Genomic DNA, 22,198 nt, shown 5'->3' with positions numbered 1-22,198 from the left:
GCACTGAGCAGTTTCCCTCTGAAGTCAAGGGGAGCAGCTGCATACTCAGCACTTTAAAAAAAATCTGGCAGTTTATTTAAATGCCTAATGTGGACTGAGAAACCTAAATTTGTGTCTCGTACTTTTGAATAATCTTGGCTAGAGTTAGCATTGTCTGCAAAATAAAGCACTAGTGCTGATGTCCTGGTTAACAGGGGTACATCACCAAAACTGGCATAAAGTCCACCTACCCAGAGTTGCTCTTGGAGTTTAAAGTGGATAAAATATTATTAATATCTTACCCTAAACTGCTGTAGAGTTTTAATGTGCACTGTTAAACAACTACTCATTTTTGCCCCTGAAATAGCTATACTTGAAGGTGAAGCAGTTCCTATATAAGGCATGTCATTTGTGAAACACTTTGCGATCTATCTGAATGAAAGACACTTTGGATTTGTATACATGGCAGCTGGGAGCATGTATCCCAGCCCGAGTAGATAAAATATGCACTAGCTCCGCTTGAGACACACACTGAACGTCCGCTTGAACGAGTGCACTAAAAATCGCAGTGTGAACACTGTGACATGGGCTAGCAACCTGAGTTGGGAACCGGGGGTCAGGCAAGCTTGTATTTGGGGGGCTAACTTTGTTCAAGCAGTGTGGACATTGCAGCACAAGTTAGCGTTTGCCTCAGAGACACACTCCGAGCTGGAGTGTAGACATATCTTTTATGAGCACAAGTCATAATTTGTACCTGTTCTACCAAGACAGGATGCAAATCTCTAGACAGCATAGACTGAGGAAGATGTTACAAGTTAGCAACTGACTTTTCAGGGGTGAATTTTAGGATGGGGGTATTTGTTGACAATATTATGTAAGTGTATTACAATAGCTCTTAGAGGCCCCATTGTGCTAGGCACTGTATAAACACAATACAGAAGAGACAGGATTGTTTTCAGGGGGCCCTGTCCTCTGTGGTGCTGACAGCCCTCTCCCACCTACGGAAATCAGTGAGTTGAAGCTCTTCAGCATCTCACAGCCAGTGTTTCTGGGAATCACACAAAATGTACAGTGTCACCGAGACAAGTCACCAATGATAGAGAATGAAATATACTTCCAAAGGCCATGAGACAAACTGAAGTTCAACAAAGCTTAATAAATCACTGGCTACTTAGGTAAAAAGAAACCTAGAGCAGCAGCAAGCTACCCATCTGGTAAACAAATCTTAAAATTCCCAAAGTTGGGACCATTTGCAAACTTCATGACAATCCTAAGAACATCACCATGGAACCAATGAGAAATTCAGACAGCTCAAGCACTGGGTCTAAAGAAGTTGTTGAAATATCAGGGAAGTTGTTCATAGAACCACAGAACTAGTCAAAAGTGTGGGAGGAGGTGGAAGGCATCATTCAGGGTTAGGTAACTTAGGCCTGGTCTACACTAGGACTTTAATTCGAATTTATCAGCGTTAATTCGAACTAACCGCTCAACCGTCCACACCAGGAAGCCATTTAATTCGAACTAGAGGGCTCTTTAGTTCGAATTTGGTACTCCACCCCGGCAGGTGGAGTAACGCTAAATTCGACATGGCTAGCTCGAATTAGGCTAGGTGTGGATGCAAATCGAACTTAGTAGCTCCGGGACCTATCCCACACTGCACCACTCTGTTGACGCTCTGGACAGCAGTCCGAGCTTGGATTCTCTGCCCAGCCACACAGGAAATGACCCGCGAAAATTTGAATTCATTTTCCTGTCTGGGCACTTTGAATCTGACGTTCTGGTTGCACATCGGGGCGAGCTCCGCAGCACCTGCCACGATGCAGAGCTCTCCAGCAGAGGAGTCCGGGCAATCCCAGAATAGAAAGAGGTCCCCAGCATGGACTGACAGGGAAGTCATGGATCTGATCGCTGTGTGGGGCGAGGAGTCTGTGCTCTCGGAGCTGCGCTCCAGCAAGCGGAATGCGAAGACCTTCGAGAAGGTCTCGAAAGCCATGAAAGAGAAAGGATACAGCCGGGATGCGATGCAGTGCCGCGTGAAAGTCAAGGACCTAAGACAAGGGTATCAAAAAGTCAGAGCGGCAAACGGACGCTCGGGAGCACAGCCCCAGACATGCCGCTTCTACGAGGCACTGCATGCCATTCTAGGTGGGTCTGCCACCACTGCCCCACCAGTGACGGTGGACTCCGAGGACGGAATAGTGTACCGGGACAGTTCCTCCTCGATGTTCGCCGATGGGGAAGCTGAGGAAGGGTCTTTTGAGGACGGCGCAGGTGACAGCGAACACACTCCCGCTTTCCCTGACAGCCAGGATCTCTTCATCACCCTCACAGAGATCCCCTACCACTCTCCCCTGCCGTTAATATATAAAGAGAAGGTCCAGATAGAAAAATAATTTAGTCAATTCTCATTGCTGCTTGCTCGCATGAGTAGAGCGCTCAACAAGTATCACCTATACAGCAATAATTGTTCGCAGGCTTGGGTATGTACACAGGTTAACAGGAAACAGAATTACTAAAGCAGATGTGCTTACTACAGTATATATTCTAGATCTTATTACTTTACATGTCTCTTGTATTGGGGCTTCCCTGCTTGCCCTGGGAGACTTTTCTATGATCCAATAGACAGGACCGACTGTAGGAAGCATGGGGCCCGATTTGAATACCCGGCGGTGGTCTGGGTCTTCAGCAGCACTTCAGCAGTGGGTCCTTCACTTGGCACTGAAGGACCTGCCGCGGAAATGCTGCCGAAGACCCGGAGCGAGTAAAGGACCCACTGATGAAGTGCCGCCGAAGACCGGACTTCCGCTCTTCTTTAGGGCATAGGGACCTCTTAGGCGCGGATGTGGGGCCCTCTTAGGAGCAGGGCTCAATTCGGGGGAATCGGCCTAAAGCCAGCCCTGCAATAGATCTCACCATTAGAAAGTGTTTGTTTTTTGCTGATATTCAGCCTAAATTTGTTCTTTCTTAATTTAATCCAGTTACTCTCAATCCCTTGCACCACCCAAACAATTCCTTTCCCTCCCTGATGTTTACTTATTTCCACAGTTATGCCCCTTTTAGCTGATTTTTAGTCAATAATAAATAAAGTAGGGCCAGTGTCTGCACCTATCAGAGTGGACCCTGGTTGGATTCATAACTGTTCAGGCTTCTGGGTTGTCAATAAGAACAGAAGAATGGCCATATTAAGTCAGACCAAAGGTCCATCTAGCCCAGTATCCTGTATTCTGACAGCAGACAGTGCCAGAGGCTTCAGAGGGAATTAACAGAACAGGGCAATAATCAAGTGCAATAATCATCCTGTGTTGCCAGTCCCAGCTTCTGGCAGCTGGTGGTTTAGGGACACCTGGAACATGAGGTTGCACCACTGACTATTTTGGGTAACAGCTATTAATGGATCTATCCTCCATTTATCTAGTTCTTTTTTTAACCTAGTTATACCTTTGGCTTTCACAAATTACATCCCCTGGCAACGATTTCCACAGGTTGACCATGACTTCAGCACCTTGGCAGAGCAAGACAATCAGGGAGTATTTACAAACAAAGCAGAACCTTTTCAACCCTCTCCTCACTACCCCGTCCCCGAAAGTGACAGTGAGAGCGGGAGGGGAGGAAAAGGGGAAACATGGAGAGCGAAGTGATGTGTCGTCCCCCCCCCACACACACACACCTCAAAAAGAAATGTTCTGCCAGTAACCCCTAGCCCCAGGCTGGGTTTCATGAGCGGGGGGAGGGAACAGAAAGCAAGCACTGGTGCCGGAGGAAGCTATTTGGAGAGATCCAAAATCATGGAGCCAAACTCTGCGAGGCGCTCAGCACCCCCGGCGCCTTTGAGGAGTAGCGGGCGGATGCTCAGCGCAGAGCCAGGGTGCCGGACCAGCCCTTCGCTGTTACACGCCCCGCCCGGCGCTGGGCAAGTCCCCGCCGCACTCCGCCTCCGGTACCGTGCGACCTTCCCGGAGGACGAGCGCTGCGCGGGGTGATCCGGGCTCCGCTCCCCCCCGCGCCCCGCGCCGCGGCTGCTCTCGCCCTCGCGGTGCGGGATCCCCGGCTCCCCGGGCGGGCAGGCAGCGAGCACCAGCCCCCCACCCCCGCGCGGCTGGCACCGCCCCCGTCCGTCCCCCCCCGCGCGCCGGGAGGGGATGACAGCGATGGCCCCCGGCCATTGGGAGGGACCCGCCGCCGCCGCCGCCTGCTGGCCCCTGCCGGGCTGAGGTCACTCGCCGCCCGCCCGCCCGCAGACTCCATGGGCGCCTGGTCCCTGCCGGGCCGCCCGCTGCTGCTCCGGCCCGCCCGACCCGAGAAGGCGGCGGGGAGCGTCAGCGCCTGGGAGCCGCGCTCGCCTCTTCCCCCGCCGCCACCGCTGCTGCCCCGCCGCCCATGAGCCGCCTGGGAGCCCCGCCAGCTGTCGCCGAGGCGCATGGAGAGCGCGGCCGCCGCCTGTGTGTGCTCGGGTAAGGGATGGGGGGCGCGGTGCCCTGGGGCTGCCCCTCGCCCCAGCGCTCCACGGGGGTCGCCGCCCTGCAGGGGCATCGCCACCCCCGGGGGGGAAACCCACCACTCTCCGCGCAGCCCCGGCCCCGCCTGGGCACAGCGCGGGCGGCAGCCCGGAGCCCCCGGGCGGGCAGGGGCGTTCTTCGGCCAACACCGGGGAGGGAGCAAGCGGCGCTGCGCTGCGGCTCCCTCCTGCCCCCCACCCCTCATTAGGGGACAGCACCAGCGTGGAGGGGGGAGGGGGGAACTTTGAGATGTGTTAGACACTCATCTCCTCGCCCCCCCCTCCAAGAAAAAAAGTGTTAGAGAGAGGGGCCCTGCTCCGTTTATTGAAGGGGCGATGCGCCTTTCCCAAGAAATGCAGTGGGGTCTTTCTCTCTTACTAGCTAAGGGGGCAAGATTAGAAATATTTCTATGCTAGTTATAAAATAGTTTGAGAGGGCTAGCAGTTGAGGATAGAGGGAGGGAGATATTTAATATAGTTTAATCTGCAAAACAGTTGATTTTTTTTTAATCTAGTAATGCTTGTTTTCTATGTAATAATAGAGAAACTGAATTGTCTTCTTAAGAAGACATCTTTTATGATTTAGGCTACTTTTTTGTGTGTGTATTCTGTTGCCTATATAGTGTACACTTGTACTTTATTTAAATTTAAGTCTTTAAAGCAGTTTAATATTTAAAATAAGTAGTGGGAAATTTTGTATACATTCCAGGATACATTTTACTATTCCAGCCCCACTTTGGCACACAGCTAGTTTATGTAAGCAAGTTAGGAAAGCATTATTTTGCCTTGCCAGGGTAGGTGCCCATTTCAGTAATTGACGAAATGCTTAACAATAATAATTAGCCTATTTGCATGACAGTGTTGTCTAAACATGGCTTTTTGGAATCCTTGAGGCACTGAAGTCTTGTATAATAGCACTTCCTAAAAATAGACCGATTCCTAGGAAATTCGAAGCAACAACAAATTTTATTTACACATTCAAACTGCATCTGTTGTGGATTCACAATCTGAAATATACAGCTCTGTCACTAGAGAGTGGGTGCACTTTAGCAACAACTTGTGTCATCAAATGACATCTGGCTCTGAGACAAAACTGCTATTAAGGACTCTTTTTATTTCCCTCCTTAGTTCTTTTCTTACATCTTCCTCTCATCTCTGGAAGCTCCATCCACATTGGAATAGGCAGCAATTATTCCAATCTCTGTAAGTAATCATTTTTTAAAAAACTGCTTTCATGGCATGCTTGCAGTCATGTACAGTTGTACAAATATATTTAAAGTCTTCTAGAAGATAAGGTATCAATCCAGTAAAGAGCAAATAGCTTTCTGCCTAAGAAAACAATTGTGTTAACAGAACTGTGCCATTATTTAAAGGTCTCATTTATTTAAAGGTCAAATCCTGCAATCCTTACTCAGGCAAAAAACTCATTGAAGTCAGGGAGATTTGCCTGAGAACAAAGCCTGTAAAATTGTTACTTTTAAAGTCTCGAATTCTTTAGATCTATTTGCCTTCTTTCCTGCTATTTAAAACGTCTTCAGCCACAACAAAACATAAGCCCTTTCCTGACAAAACTGATTTGCAATCTGGCTAGGCGGACATTAAGCTGCCTGTGGTTTCAGAAATTCCACACCATTTTTGACAGTTACTGTCAGAAGAGAAGTGTCTACAAAATGACAATTTAAAATGTATTTTATTTTTATTTTTTGGGTAGTCATTGCATGAAAAATCTTAATAGGGAGTATTAACTTTAAGGCCCTAAATCTAGCATGGGAATCCAGATGGATGTAGAAATCCATGCTAACAGGTTCTGATGCTGGATCAGGACCCTACTAAGCAAAGAAAAGTGAAGACAAAGACATATGAAGGATGACAGACATTTTTTCCACAGAGAAAGTATTGCTGAAATAATGTAAATAGATTAACTCTTCTATAACAAAAACAAGAACTGGACCATCATCATGGTAAGAATAATTCAGTTTAGGTCTGAAGTTTGAGAGACAGACAATGGGCAAATTCCGCTTTCAGTTACGTAGTCAGTGGAACTACTCCACATTTACGGCCTGGAAAACTATGAACCTTAGAGCATGCTACCCTGAACAGTGAGCTCAGTGGGACTACAGTAAGAAAAGTTGTTCTTGTTAAGGTTTGCAGGATTGGGCCCTGCTGCAACAGAGAGCAGAATTTGACCCATAAAGCTGATTACTTGGCAAATCTAAAGAGATCAAAGTCGCTGACTTTCAGAGTTTAAGTATTTGCTATAACTTCAGTTTGGCTTTGAACCTGAACTCCTAGCAAAAACATGCCAGACTAGGGCTGTAAAGCAAATTCAAGACCAGCAGATATTGACTGAACATTGCTGATGATATTGTCAACCATCATCACCCAAACAATATCAGATTTTTTTTAAAAAGGGGAAGGGCTTCCAACAGTGGCCTTCCAAAAGATATGGACAACTCTAAAAGCTCACCTTATTAAAGCTACTAAATGGCTGCTTAAGAAAACGGGACTGATGATGATAAAAAAACCATCCAATGTCATGGGAAACCTGTGGCCATAAGAAACTAATTATAACATGTACTTGCTTCAGTGTTTGAGTAAGTACTGTTTAGTCATTTTCTAATGAATTTTTGCATTCAGCTAACTGTGCAGGATATTCACAGTTCAAGTACATAGCACTAGTCTACCTATATGATCCAGATCTGTTAAACCTTTGGAGTCCCTGTCATAATGCACACACTTTCCATCCATTCCTCATCCCCACATTCCTTGATATTCTCCCCCTCAAAGTAGTTTCTTCATCCCTGTTCTCCCCCAGAGATTTTTTCCTACTCCCTCCCCTAGCAGGATTCCTTCATGTTCCCCTCCCTGGTCCCTCCAAACTCCATCTCCATCACTCCAGAAGAAATATGTACTGGTATTGGTCTGCGTTTTACTGCATTAGATCCCTGCATACTGGTAGGCCTTGATCCCACAGTTACAGCAAAAAGTGTTACAGCAGTGTAGAAGGAATTAAATTTCCTGGCCATGTAAACCAGAGAAGCCCATGCTGTAATGACTATTGAAATTCATGCTTGAGATAAACCACACGTGTGCAATGCACCATTTTCTAATGACACTGAGGATAAAATCCTAGTCAAGAGAGATTTTAAAAATAACTTTTGAACAGAACTTCATACTTGTGAAAGTTGCCAGACTGGCAGCCCTGGAGACAGAGGTCCTCTGTATATCCATATAGCAAGTACAGCACAGATAGTGACAATGCAGGTTTCTTCCCCGTTCTCCTGTCAACCCCTTGCAGTAGGCAATTGTTGGCTGGTGTACAAAAGAGCTTGTCTAGAGTACCTTGTGTGCCCGTGGAATCTAGGCTAGCAGAGGGTCCTAGTGCAGTGGTGCTGATGGAGTCAGCATATTATAGAGCAGCCCTGGTGCTATTCTATCTTTAAGCCAACTTTGTTTCCCCTCCCACCTTTGCACAAAGGATCATGTACGGAGCAGAGTTCAGCCAGACTCTACTCCTTGGTAATTGCTTTTAATTAGGATAATGCTTGTAATGAGAATTGTAAAACTCTTCTGTACCTAACTTGTGTTATTAGAGATAGTCTGAATTTCTGGTTTGGCCATGGCCAGTCTAATGTTTCTGCATGATGCAAGCTCCACAGGGTTGCTACTCACCCTCCTGAGCAGGTGGGTCAGAGTGACTAGAGTCTTGACTCCACCTCCTAACAAAATATTGATGACAGTTTTGTGCATGTGAGAAAAATATTGGATTTATCATAGCCAAAAACTTCCATTGGGAAAGTTCTCAGGTCCAGGATGCAATCTCTCTCAAAACCAGAACAGGAGAGCCAGCCCCTGACCTCCAGCTTGGTGGTCAAGAGCTCAGAGATTAGATTAAAATTCAGGAGTATGACTGGGTGAAGCATTTGACTTGAATTGCACATTAACAGGGCTGATGGAAAGCCTTCCATAAAAAAAAAGTTAGTCTAAAACCTATTTTTCTGTCAAATGAAAGTTTTTCCACAAAGTGTTTGGTTTCTGCCCAAAGTTTCAAGTTTTCAATTAAAAAGTTTGCCATCTGAAAAGAAGTTTAACTTTTTATTGAAAAACCAAAAGCTTTTCTATTGAAGACAGATGGAAATGAGGGGAGAAATTCAAACCAGTTCTACAAATAACTTTAAATAGTTTGTTTAGTCTGCAGTCATGAACTTCAGCCCCATTCTCTTGATAGTTAGGTGAACATGGGCCAAAGTTGTTCACATAGCTAGGCAAGCAGGACACAGTCTTCAAGCTCACTTTCCTCCACTCAAGTCACTTCCTTTTTCACTTTCCAGTGACCCCCTCTGAAGAAATAATTTAAAAGCAGGCAGAGATACATGTGCAGTTGTACACCTAGTTTGCAGATGCAATTATTCAGCTTATGAACACAAGTCAAAAGGCCAAAGTGACAGGTGTTACTCAAGATAACTGCATGCACAAGTTAGGCAGGCAGGCGGACAGGCCTGATTAAAAAAAAAATTCTTTGATTGCCTCATCTTGAACTTTGCAGGTTTTGAAAACTTGCCCTTAAAAGAATTAGCTTCAAAAACGTAAAGGGACACATCCAGAAATTCTGTGGCTTTGTCCCCGGGTGCATGAAGATGAATACAGCAAAGGGCAAGGCCATTTAAAAAAAACAAAAAAACCACACACACACCACTACTGAGAAAATTCTGCAGAATATCCTGCCCCTAATCCTACATATCCTTGAATAGACATTCAGGAAACCATCGCCTCAGTGCTCCACTTGAGTCCCCACATACACAGAGCAGCAGCACAGCTGGCTTCAGGCTGTGTTGTCATTGACTACAGGGCTGCCAGCTGTGCTCTGTGACTCCATGAAGAGGATGAAGGTTGAATAAGCATTAACTCGTGAACAACCAAATCCTTATCAAGCAAACAAAACAGTCACTCTGCAGCCACGACTGCAGGCTCAGCTTCTGCTCCTGGTGACAAATCCTGCTTCTTCCCGTCCCTCCAGCCTCTGTGGGCCCTCCTCTATAGTAAAATGGATGCAGTCACCCTGCCCAGGAATCAAGGAGCCTGACAGAAGCCTGACAAGCACAAGGCTCCCTGTGCTCCAGCTCAAAGATTAACTTGGAGATATACCTGAGTGGGGCCTGTGAATCAGTGGTTTCATGGATCCAGTGGCTATTGTATACTACTTAAGCAGTCGGAGGAAGAGCAGAGGTTGCTGCAAGTCTCTGCAAGTCTCTGCATTCTTATCTCAGTGCACAATGTATGGTGGAAATGCATAGGTGACTGAATCACCAAACAGATTCACCAGTATCAGCCATTTCCAGCCTCCACCCATCCAAGGAGCCCTATGGAACTGTGCTGCTAGGGGGAGCAGGCAGCCTGTATATGTTCCCCAAATCCTGCCCCACTCTCCATGCAAAGCAAAGCCACCCCACTGCCACCACAGCAGAAATCATCCACGTCCACAGAAGTGAGGAGGAATGCAGGTTTTGCCAGACCTGAGCTGCAATAACTAATCTGCAATGGATGGGGTCACTCAGAGCAACTGCTCCCTATGCTCCTTGATTGAAACTCCTTTTTACAGGTGGATGTTTTGCAAAGAGACTTGAGACAGCTATACAAAAAAGGGATTTTGTACCTTTCCTGCTCACATACTACCCTGCACCTCCCTACAGTTTGTTTTCCCCTTGCCATACTGCATGTTATAAGGGCGCATATGGCAGGGGGCTTCCTGACTTGTGAAATAAAGACATCCCTTTAGGGCTAAAGGAGCAGAGACCATCTTTATCCTTTGCCTTAGGAGACAAAGGAACCAAATGATTTCATCTCTGTGACAGATCCTGGGCAGCCTGGCCAGTCAAAGCTAGAAAGGAGACTGTGGGTGAGAGAAACCATCTTGAACAAAGACTGCATCTTGCTAGATTAAGTTTGTCTTTTATCTATTTGATTGTAACCATTTCTACCTTTATCCCTGCTAATTGGTATCACTTAGCCTATGTCCTTTTGTTAATCAACTTGTTATAAATCAAGTCAGTGCTGTGCTTAAAGAGAAGTGTGTATTTGCCTCAGTTAAAGAGTCAGTAAATTACAACATAAATTTAAGAGGGCAATTAATTTAATATCTTCGTGAATGATCAGTGACAGGAGCTGTGCATTGCAGAGGAACAGTTGAGAAACTGAGCCTGGCATTCACTGATTTTCACCTGTGAGGTCAGGTATGGGTCAGGAGAGCCTTAAAGAGTTTGCTGGTGAGGATGGTACACTGGGGTTGTCGGGAGCCGACAGTCTGACCTCTAGCTAGGTTCGCTCTTGCTGAGGCAGAGGGGTAGTAGTGGCTCACAGCTTTGGTTGTCTCCAGCAACATGTTCCATGCCCAAAGAAGAGATCCTTATAATGCATCCACTATTTTGGGGAGGGGGCGGGGCTTTTTCCCTGGCTCTGTCAGATCTATTTCCTATTTCATGGAAGGGATGGACTGGAACTGTGTTCTCTGTAAGGGATGTGTAAAAAGCCTCATGCCCGCTCCCTTTGTGGGACCACAGAAAGGCTTCCCTCAACTGGCCCTTTGCTTTGGGAAGAAGCAGAAGTTGCTCACTCCCTCTCCCCTGGGAGCAAAGCACTCAGAAGAGGGATAGGGAGAAGGTGGGGGTCATTCCCCTCTCCTTACATACAAATCCATGGAGCTTGGCCAGCACACTTGGAACAATCTGCACCATCCTATTGCCTGATACAGAGAACACATGGAACATCCCTGGGGAGGATGCAGGCATGCTCTCTCCAGCCTTCCTCCGGGGCAGGGTACCAATGGTGGTTGTTGCAGGGCCCCCCCCCCCCCCCCGCCGCCGCCACTCACCCTCCAGGCTCCAGTGTTTTGACAGAATGTTTGCATCCCCAGAGTGCTTGTAATCCAAGTGCAGACTGTCAAACATGTCCTTCACCCACTACTGAGAAGTTAGAGCCCTTCCCTATATACACACCATTCGTTTGCCCTCCTATTATTTTCATTTCAGCCACTATTGGGTTAATGTCTCCTGAAATCAGGGTTCCCTTTTCCAGCTATTGTCCTCCTGCCTGCAGGCTCTTAGCAGTTTTCCTAGAATCTCCTGACTGTTTCTAGCCTATATTTCAGTCTGGATTGTTTGTGTTATAAGAGCAAGATTTTATTTTTTCCCAGGGGCCAGAAAACTCCAGGCACAGAGTAGTCTGTACAGAAATGCAGATTTCCCCTGACCCTGCAGGTTTGGAGGGGATTGCATTTCCAGCCCACCCACTTAATTCTGTCAGAGATGCTGGCACATGTATGCTGCATAGCTTAAGTGGGGGAGGGGGACGGGGAGAGGAGAAGGTTCCAGAATACAGGACAAAGCAGCATGGAATCAGGATAAACCTAGGGAGGGCAATTTTCCCTCCATCATGGTCAGTGTAGGGAGTTTTTGTCCCCCTTGTAGTTCCTCTATAACATTTCCTTTCAACCTCATTGGGCTTCTTACACTTCACCATCTATTTTTTTTCTTGTAATTATATTGCTAGCATGGATGTAAATAATGGGGAAGAGGCTGGGAACATCTCTGCTGAAGACTGACATCCTCTCATACTGTACCTCCTTTTGTTTGCCAGAAGTCCCACACGGGGGCCTGTTGGCATGCTGCTCCTTCCCCTCTGGTTTCTCAGTGAATATAGGTCCAAGGTTGGTGTGAATCCTAGCACCTCCGATGAAGTGCCCCACTAGCCTCACATACTATATGTGGGAAGTGCTGTAAAACAGTTCCCAAAGCATCTTATTTGTGTTTCTGCACAGGATTTTCAAAATAGCTGGATTGTTAGTTGTGTTTAGAGTTATGAAAGGGTGGGAGGTTTGGTTCAGATAAGTACTCTAAAACTGGGATGCTTATCCCGGTGTCTTGAGTCTGCCAAATTCATCGTAAGAGCAAGCTTTCTTGCAATTGCTCCAGTCAGACCAAAAACGCTAGAAAAGCGTTTGTGTTGCCTTGCACTGCTGGCCTCAGACAAAACCAATAAGTGCAGAGATGTGCCAAAAAATGCAAAGTTATGCTTTAGGAAGTCAGACTTTTTACAACCTACACAGCACCTCCCTGGGCTTCCAGTTTGATTTATTTGCAAAGGGTAACGTTGCTTCTTATTTTTGAATCCTGAATGAGCTATGCCCACTGCTTAGATGGCAGACATTAAGGATTGAACCAGGGACCTCCAGAGCTAAAACCTTGGAGTCTCCACAGCTTCAGCTATAGGCCCAGGCTGTTAAATGAAGAGCTGCAATAAACTTCTAACTTCTGTGAATTTGGAACAGAGGTGAACACATGACACACCGACTAGAGGGTTACATTAAACACTTGACATTTAGTGCCCAATCCTAAAGCACTTAAGGCAAAAAAAACCAAACTCATTGAGCTTTACTTCAGGATTGGGTCCTTCAGTCTTCACCTTTAGAGACTTAACTACAGTTTGATAGCAGGCCTTCATTGTGATTTACTGTTTGGATTGCAGTAGCAGCCAAAGCCGCCTCCCTCCCAAGCAGAATCATGCCCCATTGCACTAGCTCGGGGGTCAGCAACCTCTGGCACGCAGCTTGCTAGGGTAAGTACTCTGGCAGGCCAGGCCAGTTTGGTTACCTGCTGTGTCTGCAGGTGCTTACCCTGGTGAGCCATGTGCCAAAGGTTGCTGACCCTGTACTAGCTGCCGTACAAACAGATAGAGACAATTTAAGACATCCCAAATAGGAAAAGAAAGTTCATTTAAAAAAGAAAAATTATTGCACAGAAATCCCAACCCCTGCTCCCTTCAGAGGCAGGGATTAGAGACCACGGAGAAGGCACCAGGACTTTGGATTTACAAACCCATCCCATCCCCATGGATCCTAGAGCATCAGCACAGAATGCTTTCCTCTCCCTGCCCTGCCCTTATCCTTCCTTCCACAGGCAGCATGGTCAGGCCTGTTGCCATGGACTCTATTCTGCAACTTAAAGCTGAACCCCTGCAATAAGAGGTGAGCAACAGAATTAACTTTCATCCATGGATTCTATCAGTCTATCATAGGTATTGCTAGGGCATCCATCACCATAGCATCTAGTCACCAGATGCAGTAATTAGTCATATTTGTCCAAAGTGGCATCCAAAGTGACCTATACTTGTTCTGAAATGCAGTGCCAGCAGCACAGCCATTGCACTGTAATGGAGAACTCAATCCCTTCTGCAACAAAAACTAGCAACTTGTTTGGGATATGTCTGCTGTTTTAGCCTTCATCATTTTGAAGAGTATTTTTGTATAGTTTAACAATCCAGCTCCTTAAACAAAACAAATGTGTAAAATCAAATGTTTCCTTGGAAGGAAACCAAGATGTTAAATAAGATTGACAGCAGTTACAATACATTCATTCCGTTGTGTGCCAGAGCACAAGCTGTGTGGTATGTTACTTAATGTCATGCCCTGATTGGAAGTCTTCAATACCTAGGAAGAGCAGAACATCAGTATGCTTTTGTCCTGCTGTGTATCACAACCCCTTTTTCTCTTGGCAAACTTTATATTTTACAGGACAATTTAATGGAGATTGAACAGTTACAGAAAAAACTAGAATAGTTTTTTAAAAAGGCAAACGATTCCTAGTTAAAATACCTGAGTGGAGACGTTATGGGGTCCTGATCCCACTCCCATTATCCAGCTTGAGAAATACAATCCAAATCTGTACTTCCCCTATGTTTGGGGAATCTTTAGATCTGGAGTCCTGGTTCAACAGTTTGTAGACAAAAAGGGCCCAGTTGCAAAGTTCAGTGAATCAAGTCCCTAACATGGATCTGATGTGTTACTCCTCTATGCCAGTGTGTTACTGTTGATTTCAATGGATTTATACCAGTACAAAAAAAAAAAAAAAGGTGGAATAACGCAATGGTGAGTCAATAATGCAAGTTCCTACAACTGGAACTTCCTCAAAGCTCAGGGTATGATATCTGAGGTTTTGGTACCAGCACATAGATAGAAACAGGAAATCTGGTTTGGGTTTCCACAGATCAAGCTCTTATCTTCTGCTTCAGCCAAAGACTGCATAATGCAACTCAGGAGTGGGTGTAAAAGTGGCATTTAGCTACCTGGCCAATGTTGGGATAGTTGTGTGCTGGAACAGTACTCCAATGAAAGGCTGCTCTAAATGCCAACAGTGCAAAGGGGCTTGGGATCTCTGAGGTTCAGGAAACCCTCAGCTACTAACCCTATCCTCCAGCCACAAGAGTTCTTACACTATCTCTGCATCCCTAGAGGATTCCATCTATATTGGTGAGACCCTCCCATCACTGGCTACAGTGCAAGAACACAGCTGAAAGTCAGGGCCATGATTTTAAATCAGATAGTGTTCCTTTAACTATGGTGAGTAATCAGCACATTTTCAGACTCAGCTGGTTGACAAAGCAAGTACACAATTAAATCAGATATAATCCAGTTAGTCATTTGAATAAAAGGGATTTTTATGGTAATTGCATCATCCATTTATGTATTCTTCTACAGCAAGATATACAACATACAGTTCTTATTTTAATAGCATGGAATAGTTTTTCAACTTTTGGGTAGATCTTCTACATCCCAGTTGTCAATTTGACACAGACACTTATTGACAATTGAAAGTTGTTCCAATCCTGAGAATTCAGTGTTTACTCTAACCTTTAGACTGACAGTCCAGATTAGTCAACTTCTGGATTTCAAATAAAGCTATAGGAAATACCAGTTATTTCCCCAACAACCAAATCAGATGGTAACAACTCATTCACTACCAGCTAGGGATGAATTTTTACAAGGCTAAAAGGTTTTATAGACCTTGTATAGGGTACTTAAATTAAAGGGACAGTCAAGTGCAGTGCAGAACTCTCAGACCAGGAGAGGTGGGAAGGGGCCACTATCTAAGTTATGGCAGCTATGCTACCAAGAACTCCCATAGTGCTATGGACCGAGCTGGCTTAATGTCTGCACTGGGTGAATTGTAGCAAAGTACAGTATTTCAAGGGAATGTGTCAATTTTGCTAAGTTTTCTATGGAAAGTTTCAAAATAGAGCATTTAGTTTCAGCTCCAGTTTTTACTGATATATAATTTTATAATGCTTCAATGTGCAAGCATTTCAGTACAGTAGTTGCAATGTTTCCAAACTGAAGTTTCAGAATTTCTGTACTATGAAAATGTTCAGCTTTTTGTGCTGATTGGGATGAACAGTCTCCTGGTATTGGAATTTACATCCTGGGGGAGATAAAGTTCATTATCCATCCAGCTCTGCTTAGCACTTCTAGAGTTTCAGGGAGGCAGGTTCATTATGTGGGGTTATAGGCTGGAGCTGCTCCACCTGAGAGACTTGCTGGGCTTGTTCTCCAGCTGCCTGGCACCTCTGGAAAAAGCTCTTTTCTGATCATGCATCAGAAGGGAAATTCACTTAGTTTGTTCCAAGATAGAAACATCAACTGAGAAAGCAATTTGTTGCTCACACCACACATTAGGTCATGTACCAAGTCAGTTTGATCTTCAGTTTGGATAAGATTCACTAGCTACCCAATAATCAAAGCCAAAAATCATCCCTTGCTGAAACAAACGCAGTGCTTGAACCCAAAAATATCAAAATCAATATTGAATCACCTATGTTGTTTAATAAATTTCAAAGACACTATGATTATATAGTGTCTAGAGGCCAGATCCTCAACCAGAGCAAACTGGGGTAGCATCAGTGGTGCTACATTGATTTGAAGGCTGAATTCTAGGACTTTTTGCTAATCAGATGCACCAAGTACTGCATGAATTTGCATTGTTTCTGAGTCTGCCACCACTGAATAAAAATGTGAATAAGAATCTGAGTGACACCTATCATATGACTAGTGAAGTCACTGTCAAGAAGCATTGCACCTCTCTAGAGTATTATGTACTGGCAATTGAACATTTTTATTACACCTTTCTGTTACAGTTTATGTTTGTTTCAGAAAGGAAAATGCCTTTAGGAATTAGAATCCATTCACTTAGTGTATTAAAATATGGTGTTTCTATGCTCAGAGTGTTAAGTATATACACTGTCCTTGTACTGTATCCACACAAATGTTGGCTACTCACAGTCAGCAATACATTAATCAAGGTCACTATTACTTGGTAATTAGATATTATGTAAATTGTACCAAGCTGATTCCTTTTCAGACAGTAAACATGGTGGGGGGAGTAAGATTCATTGTTTGGATTTGCACTGAGCACAAAGCTATTCAATGCATATCACTTCTCAGTATTTACCACCCCTTTTTATGACACCATTTAATATTTGCCCTATTTAAATGAACATTTAAATGACTTAAGGCCAGAAGGGCCCAATACAATCATCTAGTCTGGCCTCCTGTGTAACATAGGCCACAGAATTTCACTCAGTGATTCCTGTATGTAGCTCAGATGTGAGATCAAATTTCAAAATACTGAGAAATGACTGGGTTCTGCAACACGATGCTCAGCTGAAGTCTCTGCTCCAGTGCTCGCTCCAGGTAGCCAAGAGAAAGATTAATACAAATGTACCAAAAAAAAAAAAAAGCAGCCAGAAATACAGGAGAGGACTACGGTGCCCAGGAATGGAAATGGCTGTTTATCAGATGTCAAGAAACAAGACCAATCCACCAATTTTGGTGGCATAAATTTCATCTAACACTTAGAGTGCTGTATTTTTAATCAAGACCCTTATGACTTCAGAAGGCACATTAAATTAAGTGAACTGGGTAAAAAAATTGATTACAATGGAAGTTCAGCATCTCCAGTTTTCTCGTCAGTACTAAGATTGAGCCGTTATATTAGAATACTCAAATAATTTGAGACAGTCACCCTTCGGTGCCCAACTATCACTGGAGTAACTCCATCCTCAGTGGAGTTCCCCCAGTGTAAGTGAGAACAGAATTTAGCCCCTTATCCATATTTTGTCCTCAAACAGTGCCTTCACCTCCACCACCACCCCCACTAGATAAATTGCAGCAATAGAAGCCCCTTGGAGTGGATAGGCTGCCTCTGCTGTTTGGAGAGAGTGTCGCCTATTGTAGACTGACTATAAACCAACCTTTGCAAGAGTTAGTTTTGCCTGCCCTTTTAGGTGTCACTGGCCTTCATTGCTTCTCAGGACAAGGAAGCTCATTTTGCCCATACCTTTCCTTATAGCTCACAAGCCTAAGAGCTCTCCTCTCCATTATACCACAGTTCAGTTTTTAATAGCATCTTTCCTATGCACTGTATCCCAAACAACTAATAGCCAAAAGACAGACATTTAGAACTTCTCCCTTGCCTATACAATGGTTATGTTTTCAGGTGACATTTGCAATCAAGCAGAGAATCTTTGTAGTATAGAGGGAAGATTGCAGTTCCTGACTACAGAAAAGCTGAGGCCAATGCTTTTGCATCAACAGCTGTAAAACTATTGGAGTTACAGAAAGGAACTTAGTGTTGGACAACTGGAAGTGGAGCAATGAGGGGCAGTGAAACCTGTTGGGCTGGAACAAGCTGAGAATGTTTAAAAAAAATAGGACATCTTAAAACTAGATCTTGAAATAAATGGGGAGTCTATGTGAATAATGCTCTGGGAATGTGTACGCACGCACACACCTTTCATATTTCAGAATAATTGTTAGCATTTTCCCTGACCACCTCAGAATGTCTGCATGCAAGTTTTTCTGAGCTTAGACCTGTGTGAAGTCAATGGGCCTGATCTCTTCCCACCTGGGGTGGAATGGATCCTGTAAGTTCCATTAGCCTGCCTTCACTTAAGTATTTTAGCTCCTTCAGAAAAAAAATTAAAAAGCCTTTAGCTTGCAGTGAATTCTCTTCTATTTGGGAAATGCCCAGGTCCCCAAAGTTCATGTTTCAAGTACCTGCCACAAGTATGGTAGCTGTTCAGAAAACGTTATCCAAGATGTGCTAGAATTGCAAAACAAAATTCGATTATTACCCTGTAGATGGAAGCACTGCCAGGTTACAAGTGTATGGTCTAATACATATAGTAAAAGTGTTCTTTCAGTGCTGGTGCTATTTATAAATGCATTTGTGGGTTCTGACTTTTTCCAATGGAGCAGCTGTGTGGAGAATTGGAAATCATGCACAATTACTCAACTGCAGGGTTTTCCTGCTATGAAAGCTGACACAAAGGCTCTGAATTAAGAATATTGGAGAACAAACAAAAGCCTTTAGTCAGAATGCCTTTGTTCAGCTGGATGCCAGTTTGCACCTTGTTTTTTCTGTTCCTTTGCTTCTAGGATCTGGTATTTTCAAGGTGGGCTCTGGCTTATTTGGTGTGTTAAAGCTGGTGATATACAAGTGACTGGAATTCAGTTTTAGGATAGGCACCAAAAGTGCCAAAGTAAACTATTGGTTTTCTATTCCTAGTGCTCTTCATTACTAAACATCAGAATCCTACTATTTAATTCAGTTAGCAATAGAGCGATAATGGATACCAGTTAAGTGGTAAATAAGGTGCCTCTTCTCCAGTTAAAACTTTTGCCAAAGCATGTGCATTACTTACACCTTTCAGACATTCTCATCTTCAATGAAAACATGACCACCTGTACTACTGAAGCTGGATTTTTGTGCACAAGTTCTGAATTGTATGCACATTCATCCTGATTTCTGTGAATCTATTTGTGCTCCACAAATATTGAACAAAAGGAGTCTGGACAGATTATAAACTCAAACTAGTCTCTTCAGCACCATTTGCAGGGTGTGACTGGTAATCTACATGACAGTGTTGTTTCTCTCTCAATTGGAAGAGTAACATTTCAAAAACAGGAGAATAAGTAAGGATGAATAGTAAATATTTTCCCCTGCACATGGGTATAAGCATTAATTTTGCACACAAAACAAGGATATGAAGAGTGCCTGCTCCCCAGACAGTGGTGCGAGCAAGTATCTAGTCAAGTGCTTGTTTAGGAGCATCCATTAAAATGGTCACATTGAAGAGATAAACATGTATTTGTATTCACTGCTTCTGCAATAGCCACTCTGTTCTAGTTACACAACTCAGAACATTCTGACTAGGGATGCATGACTGTATTCAGTGACAATAAATGCTGACCCAAACTTACTCATTTCTTAACCTGAAAGCCACATGACTAATTTGTCATCATTTAGAATTGCTGGGGCCCTATTAGCCAAATTTCTGCTTCTTCATAGTGACTGGAAACAAAGGCCTTCTCTACACCTAAAACTAAAGGTCAACCTAGCTGCTTCACCCGGGACTGTGAAAAGTGTCTTGCCCTGTGGAACAGATAGGTCAACCTCATTCCCACTATAGATGCAGCTACGTCAACAGAAGACTTCTTCCCTTAACCTACCTACCACCTCTCAAGGGGTGGTTTAAATACAACCAAAAACCCCTTCCATTGCTGTAGCAAGAGTCTACACTATAGCAGCAGAGCTGCTGGGGCATTTGTAGAGTAGACATGCCCGGAGCTATTCTCGCCCCCTCACATTGAGATGATAGGGTGAGGAATTTAACAGGACCATCAGTTGTGTCATTGGGAAACAAAGTTAACCTTTCCCCTACATATGCAGAGATGGGGTGATTAGCTATAAAACTCCTCTAGGGTCAGAGATGGTCTTGAGGAGTGAGTGGATTCTTCATTCTTCCCCACTACACATAGTAGGAGAAACATTTGAGCATGCTGAGATCGAAGGGCAAGTCAGACCCTGCTCTGTCCTAACAATCTCCAAACCCAAATGTGAATTATGCTCTAATATTTGTCCACATGCACATTTCTCTGATGTTTAAGGTGTTCAGCCCACATGCTATGAGATTCAGTTCCCATCCTTATTTTTCAAACTGGAAAGGAGTTGTGAGATGTTCCCATCCATGGCTACCTCAGTCCAGCCCTTCATGATCCTGGAAGTTAAAATAGCTCTAAGTTTATCCTCTTTTCTGTCATCCCTTTTGCATATAGACTAGGACAAATACTGCTGGCAAGTTTTCAAAACACTCATGTCCCATTTTCAGACTTGACTTAACCTAACTACACTTTTGAAAATTTTACCTTCTGTGATTTGTTGGGCACATTTTCCCTGTGTGCAATGCTTCATAGGTCTACAGCACTGTATAAATGATTAACGATTTACCAAGCTTTTGTCGGAGTCAGAGGCCCCCCCTTTTGCTATCTGACAAAGAACAGACAAATCTGTTTTCAGTCTCACAGGGCTTTTAGAGACAGCGAAGAAGACGGACTTTCAGAAGAGCTGTGGCATCGTGCAGCAGGCATTTCCTACTTCAGTAACACAGTCATCCATTGTTTCTCTTCCTTTCAGATGAAGGCAGCATTCTGCCCTGTAAAAAAGAAGAACTACAGTGTGGCAACGGACTCTGCCTCCTGAACTGGCTGCGCTGTCACTACAAGAAGGACTGTGGCAGAGACTACATGTCCATCAAACTAACATGCTCAAGTGAGTTACCCTTCAATTTCCTCCATGGGACTGTCAATACACCTTCCTGTTGAATCATTCTCCACAGACTGCACTTTGCATTAGATTTGTTCTGAGTTTGATGCTGCATTAATATGAGTGCTTGGTGAGCTTATTTATGTCTAAGTCCCTTGTTTATACTGCATATGGATTTCAAGCAGAATACTAGCAAATAGTAGTAGTGGGAAGGGATGATTTAGCTCTGCTCAATGTATTTAGCTAATGTATCATGAAAGGTGCTGCAATCAAATGCCAGTTTCAAAAAGGGGAGTATAATCCAAAAGCTGAGACTACTTAAGAAGCTAGTCAGTGCTGGAACCTATTAAACACTGGCAGCTAGGGGGGAAAAAAAATCAATATCAAGGAGCAACTGCAGGCTAGATTCTCTGCATTTGGAATTGTTAATGCAAAGTAACAAGCCAACTGTCAGCAGGTTAAAACAATGTTGGAAGAAACAAAGAATTACTGTAAAAGCAAAGACGTCAAATATATTCAAAGGATTGATTTCTGCAGACAGTGTATATAGGAAAAAGTGTTATCCTGGCAGTGACTAAGCAATGCCTTGAGTACTTTTAATAAATTGATAATGCAAGTTCTATGAAAAGTAGTATGTTGCAATTTCAGTGATACCTATTTACTAGTATATGAGTGATTAACAGCTTCAGCCTAGCCTGTTCCCTAGATTTTTGTTCTCACCTTGCTAAACTGCTGATTTCAAACTATAGGAGTGTGAACCTTCAGTTTAATATTTATATTTTGTTGCCATAAAAACTTGCCAGAAGGAAAGCTGTCAGAACCCTATTCCACAAAGTGTGAATGGAACTGAGGGTGCACTATTGTCCTTAGACATGTCTATTGACCTCATTTTCTCAGTTAACACAACCTCGTGCAGACAAGCATATAGCTACAAGTTTGAGGAATGACAGGTAGCCAGAGTTATACTAGGGACAATAAACTGACAGCCAGCAGCAATGCACATAAAGTGGAGTTGAAAGCATTCATACAAACAAAGTACTGTGGTAATATAGTCCCTAATCCGAAGGCAATTAGACTCCGTGAGCTTTGTGTCAAGCCCATGGAACACAGGAAGTGTGTGTTTATAATTAAGCATTTCATAATGGCCAGAACTACTGTGTTGTGTAGAAGGATGCAAGAGATCTGGGCTTGGTGGGACCTTGGTTTCTCACCTGTCAATTTAGTAGATCTGAGGAGCTGTAGTAAAATGATGCACAAATGTTCAAGGATAATTATGAGCACCTCTCACTGCCCA

At 44.1% G+C, this 22,198-nt stretch overlaps 1 protein-coding gene and 1 long non-coding RNA gene across 3 annotated transcripts in view; one reads left to right on the top strand and one right to left on the bottom strand.

Moving 5' to 3' along the window:
* Positions 1–22,198, bottom strand: part of LOC123349634 — a 119,337-nt gene that overhangs the window by 82,715 nt on the left and 14,424 nt on the right. The window lies entirely within an intron of this gene.
* LOC123349632 (protein BEAN1-like) overlaps positions 4,198–22,198 on the top strand; it is a 103,090-nt gene continuing 85,089 nt past the window's right edge. Inside the window, exons 1-3 of one of the 2 annotated variants that reach the window (XM_044987842.1) lie at positions 4,198–4,430; positions 5,603–5,677; positions 20,776–20,910. In XM_044987842.1, the coding sequence (XP_044843777.1) occupies positions 4,397–4,430; positions 5,603–5,677; positions 20,776–20,910 (244 nt within the window). In that variant the 5' untranslated portion in view covers positions 4,198–4,396. The remainder of the gene's footprint in view (positions 4,431–5,602; positions 5,678–20,775; positions 20,911–22,198) is intronic. The other variant, XM_044987843.1, reaches the window with a different exon arrangement.

The sequence above is a fragment of the Mauremys mutica genome, chromosome 14, assembly GCF_020497125.1.
Source record: "Mauremys mutica isolate MM-2020 ecotype Southern chromosome 14, ASM2049712v1, whole genome shotgun sequence".
Classification (NCBI taxonomy): Eukaryota; Metazoa; Chordata; order Testudines; family Geoemydidae; genus Mauremys; species Mauremys mutica.
The sequence above is the reverse complement of the archived record's forward strand: the minus strand, read 5'-3'. Positions and strand labels throughout refer to the sequence as shown.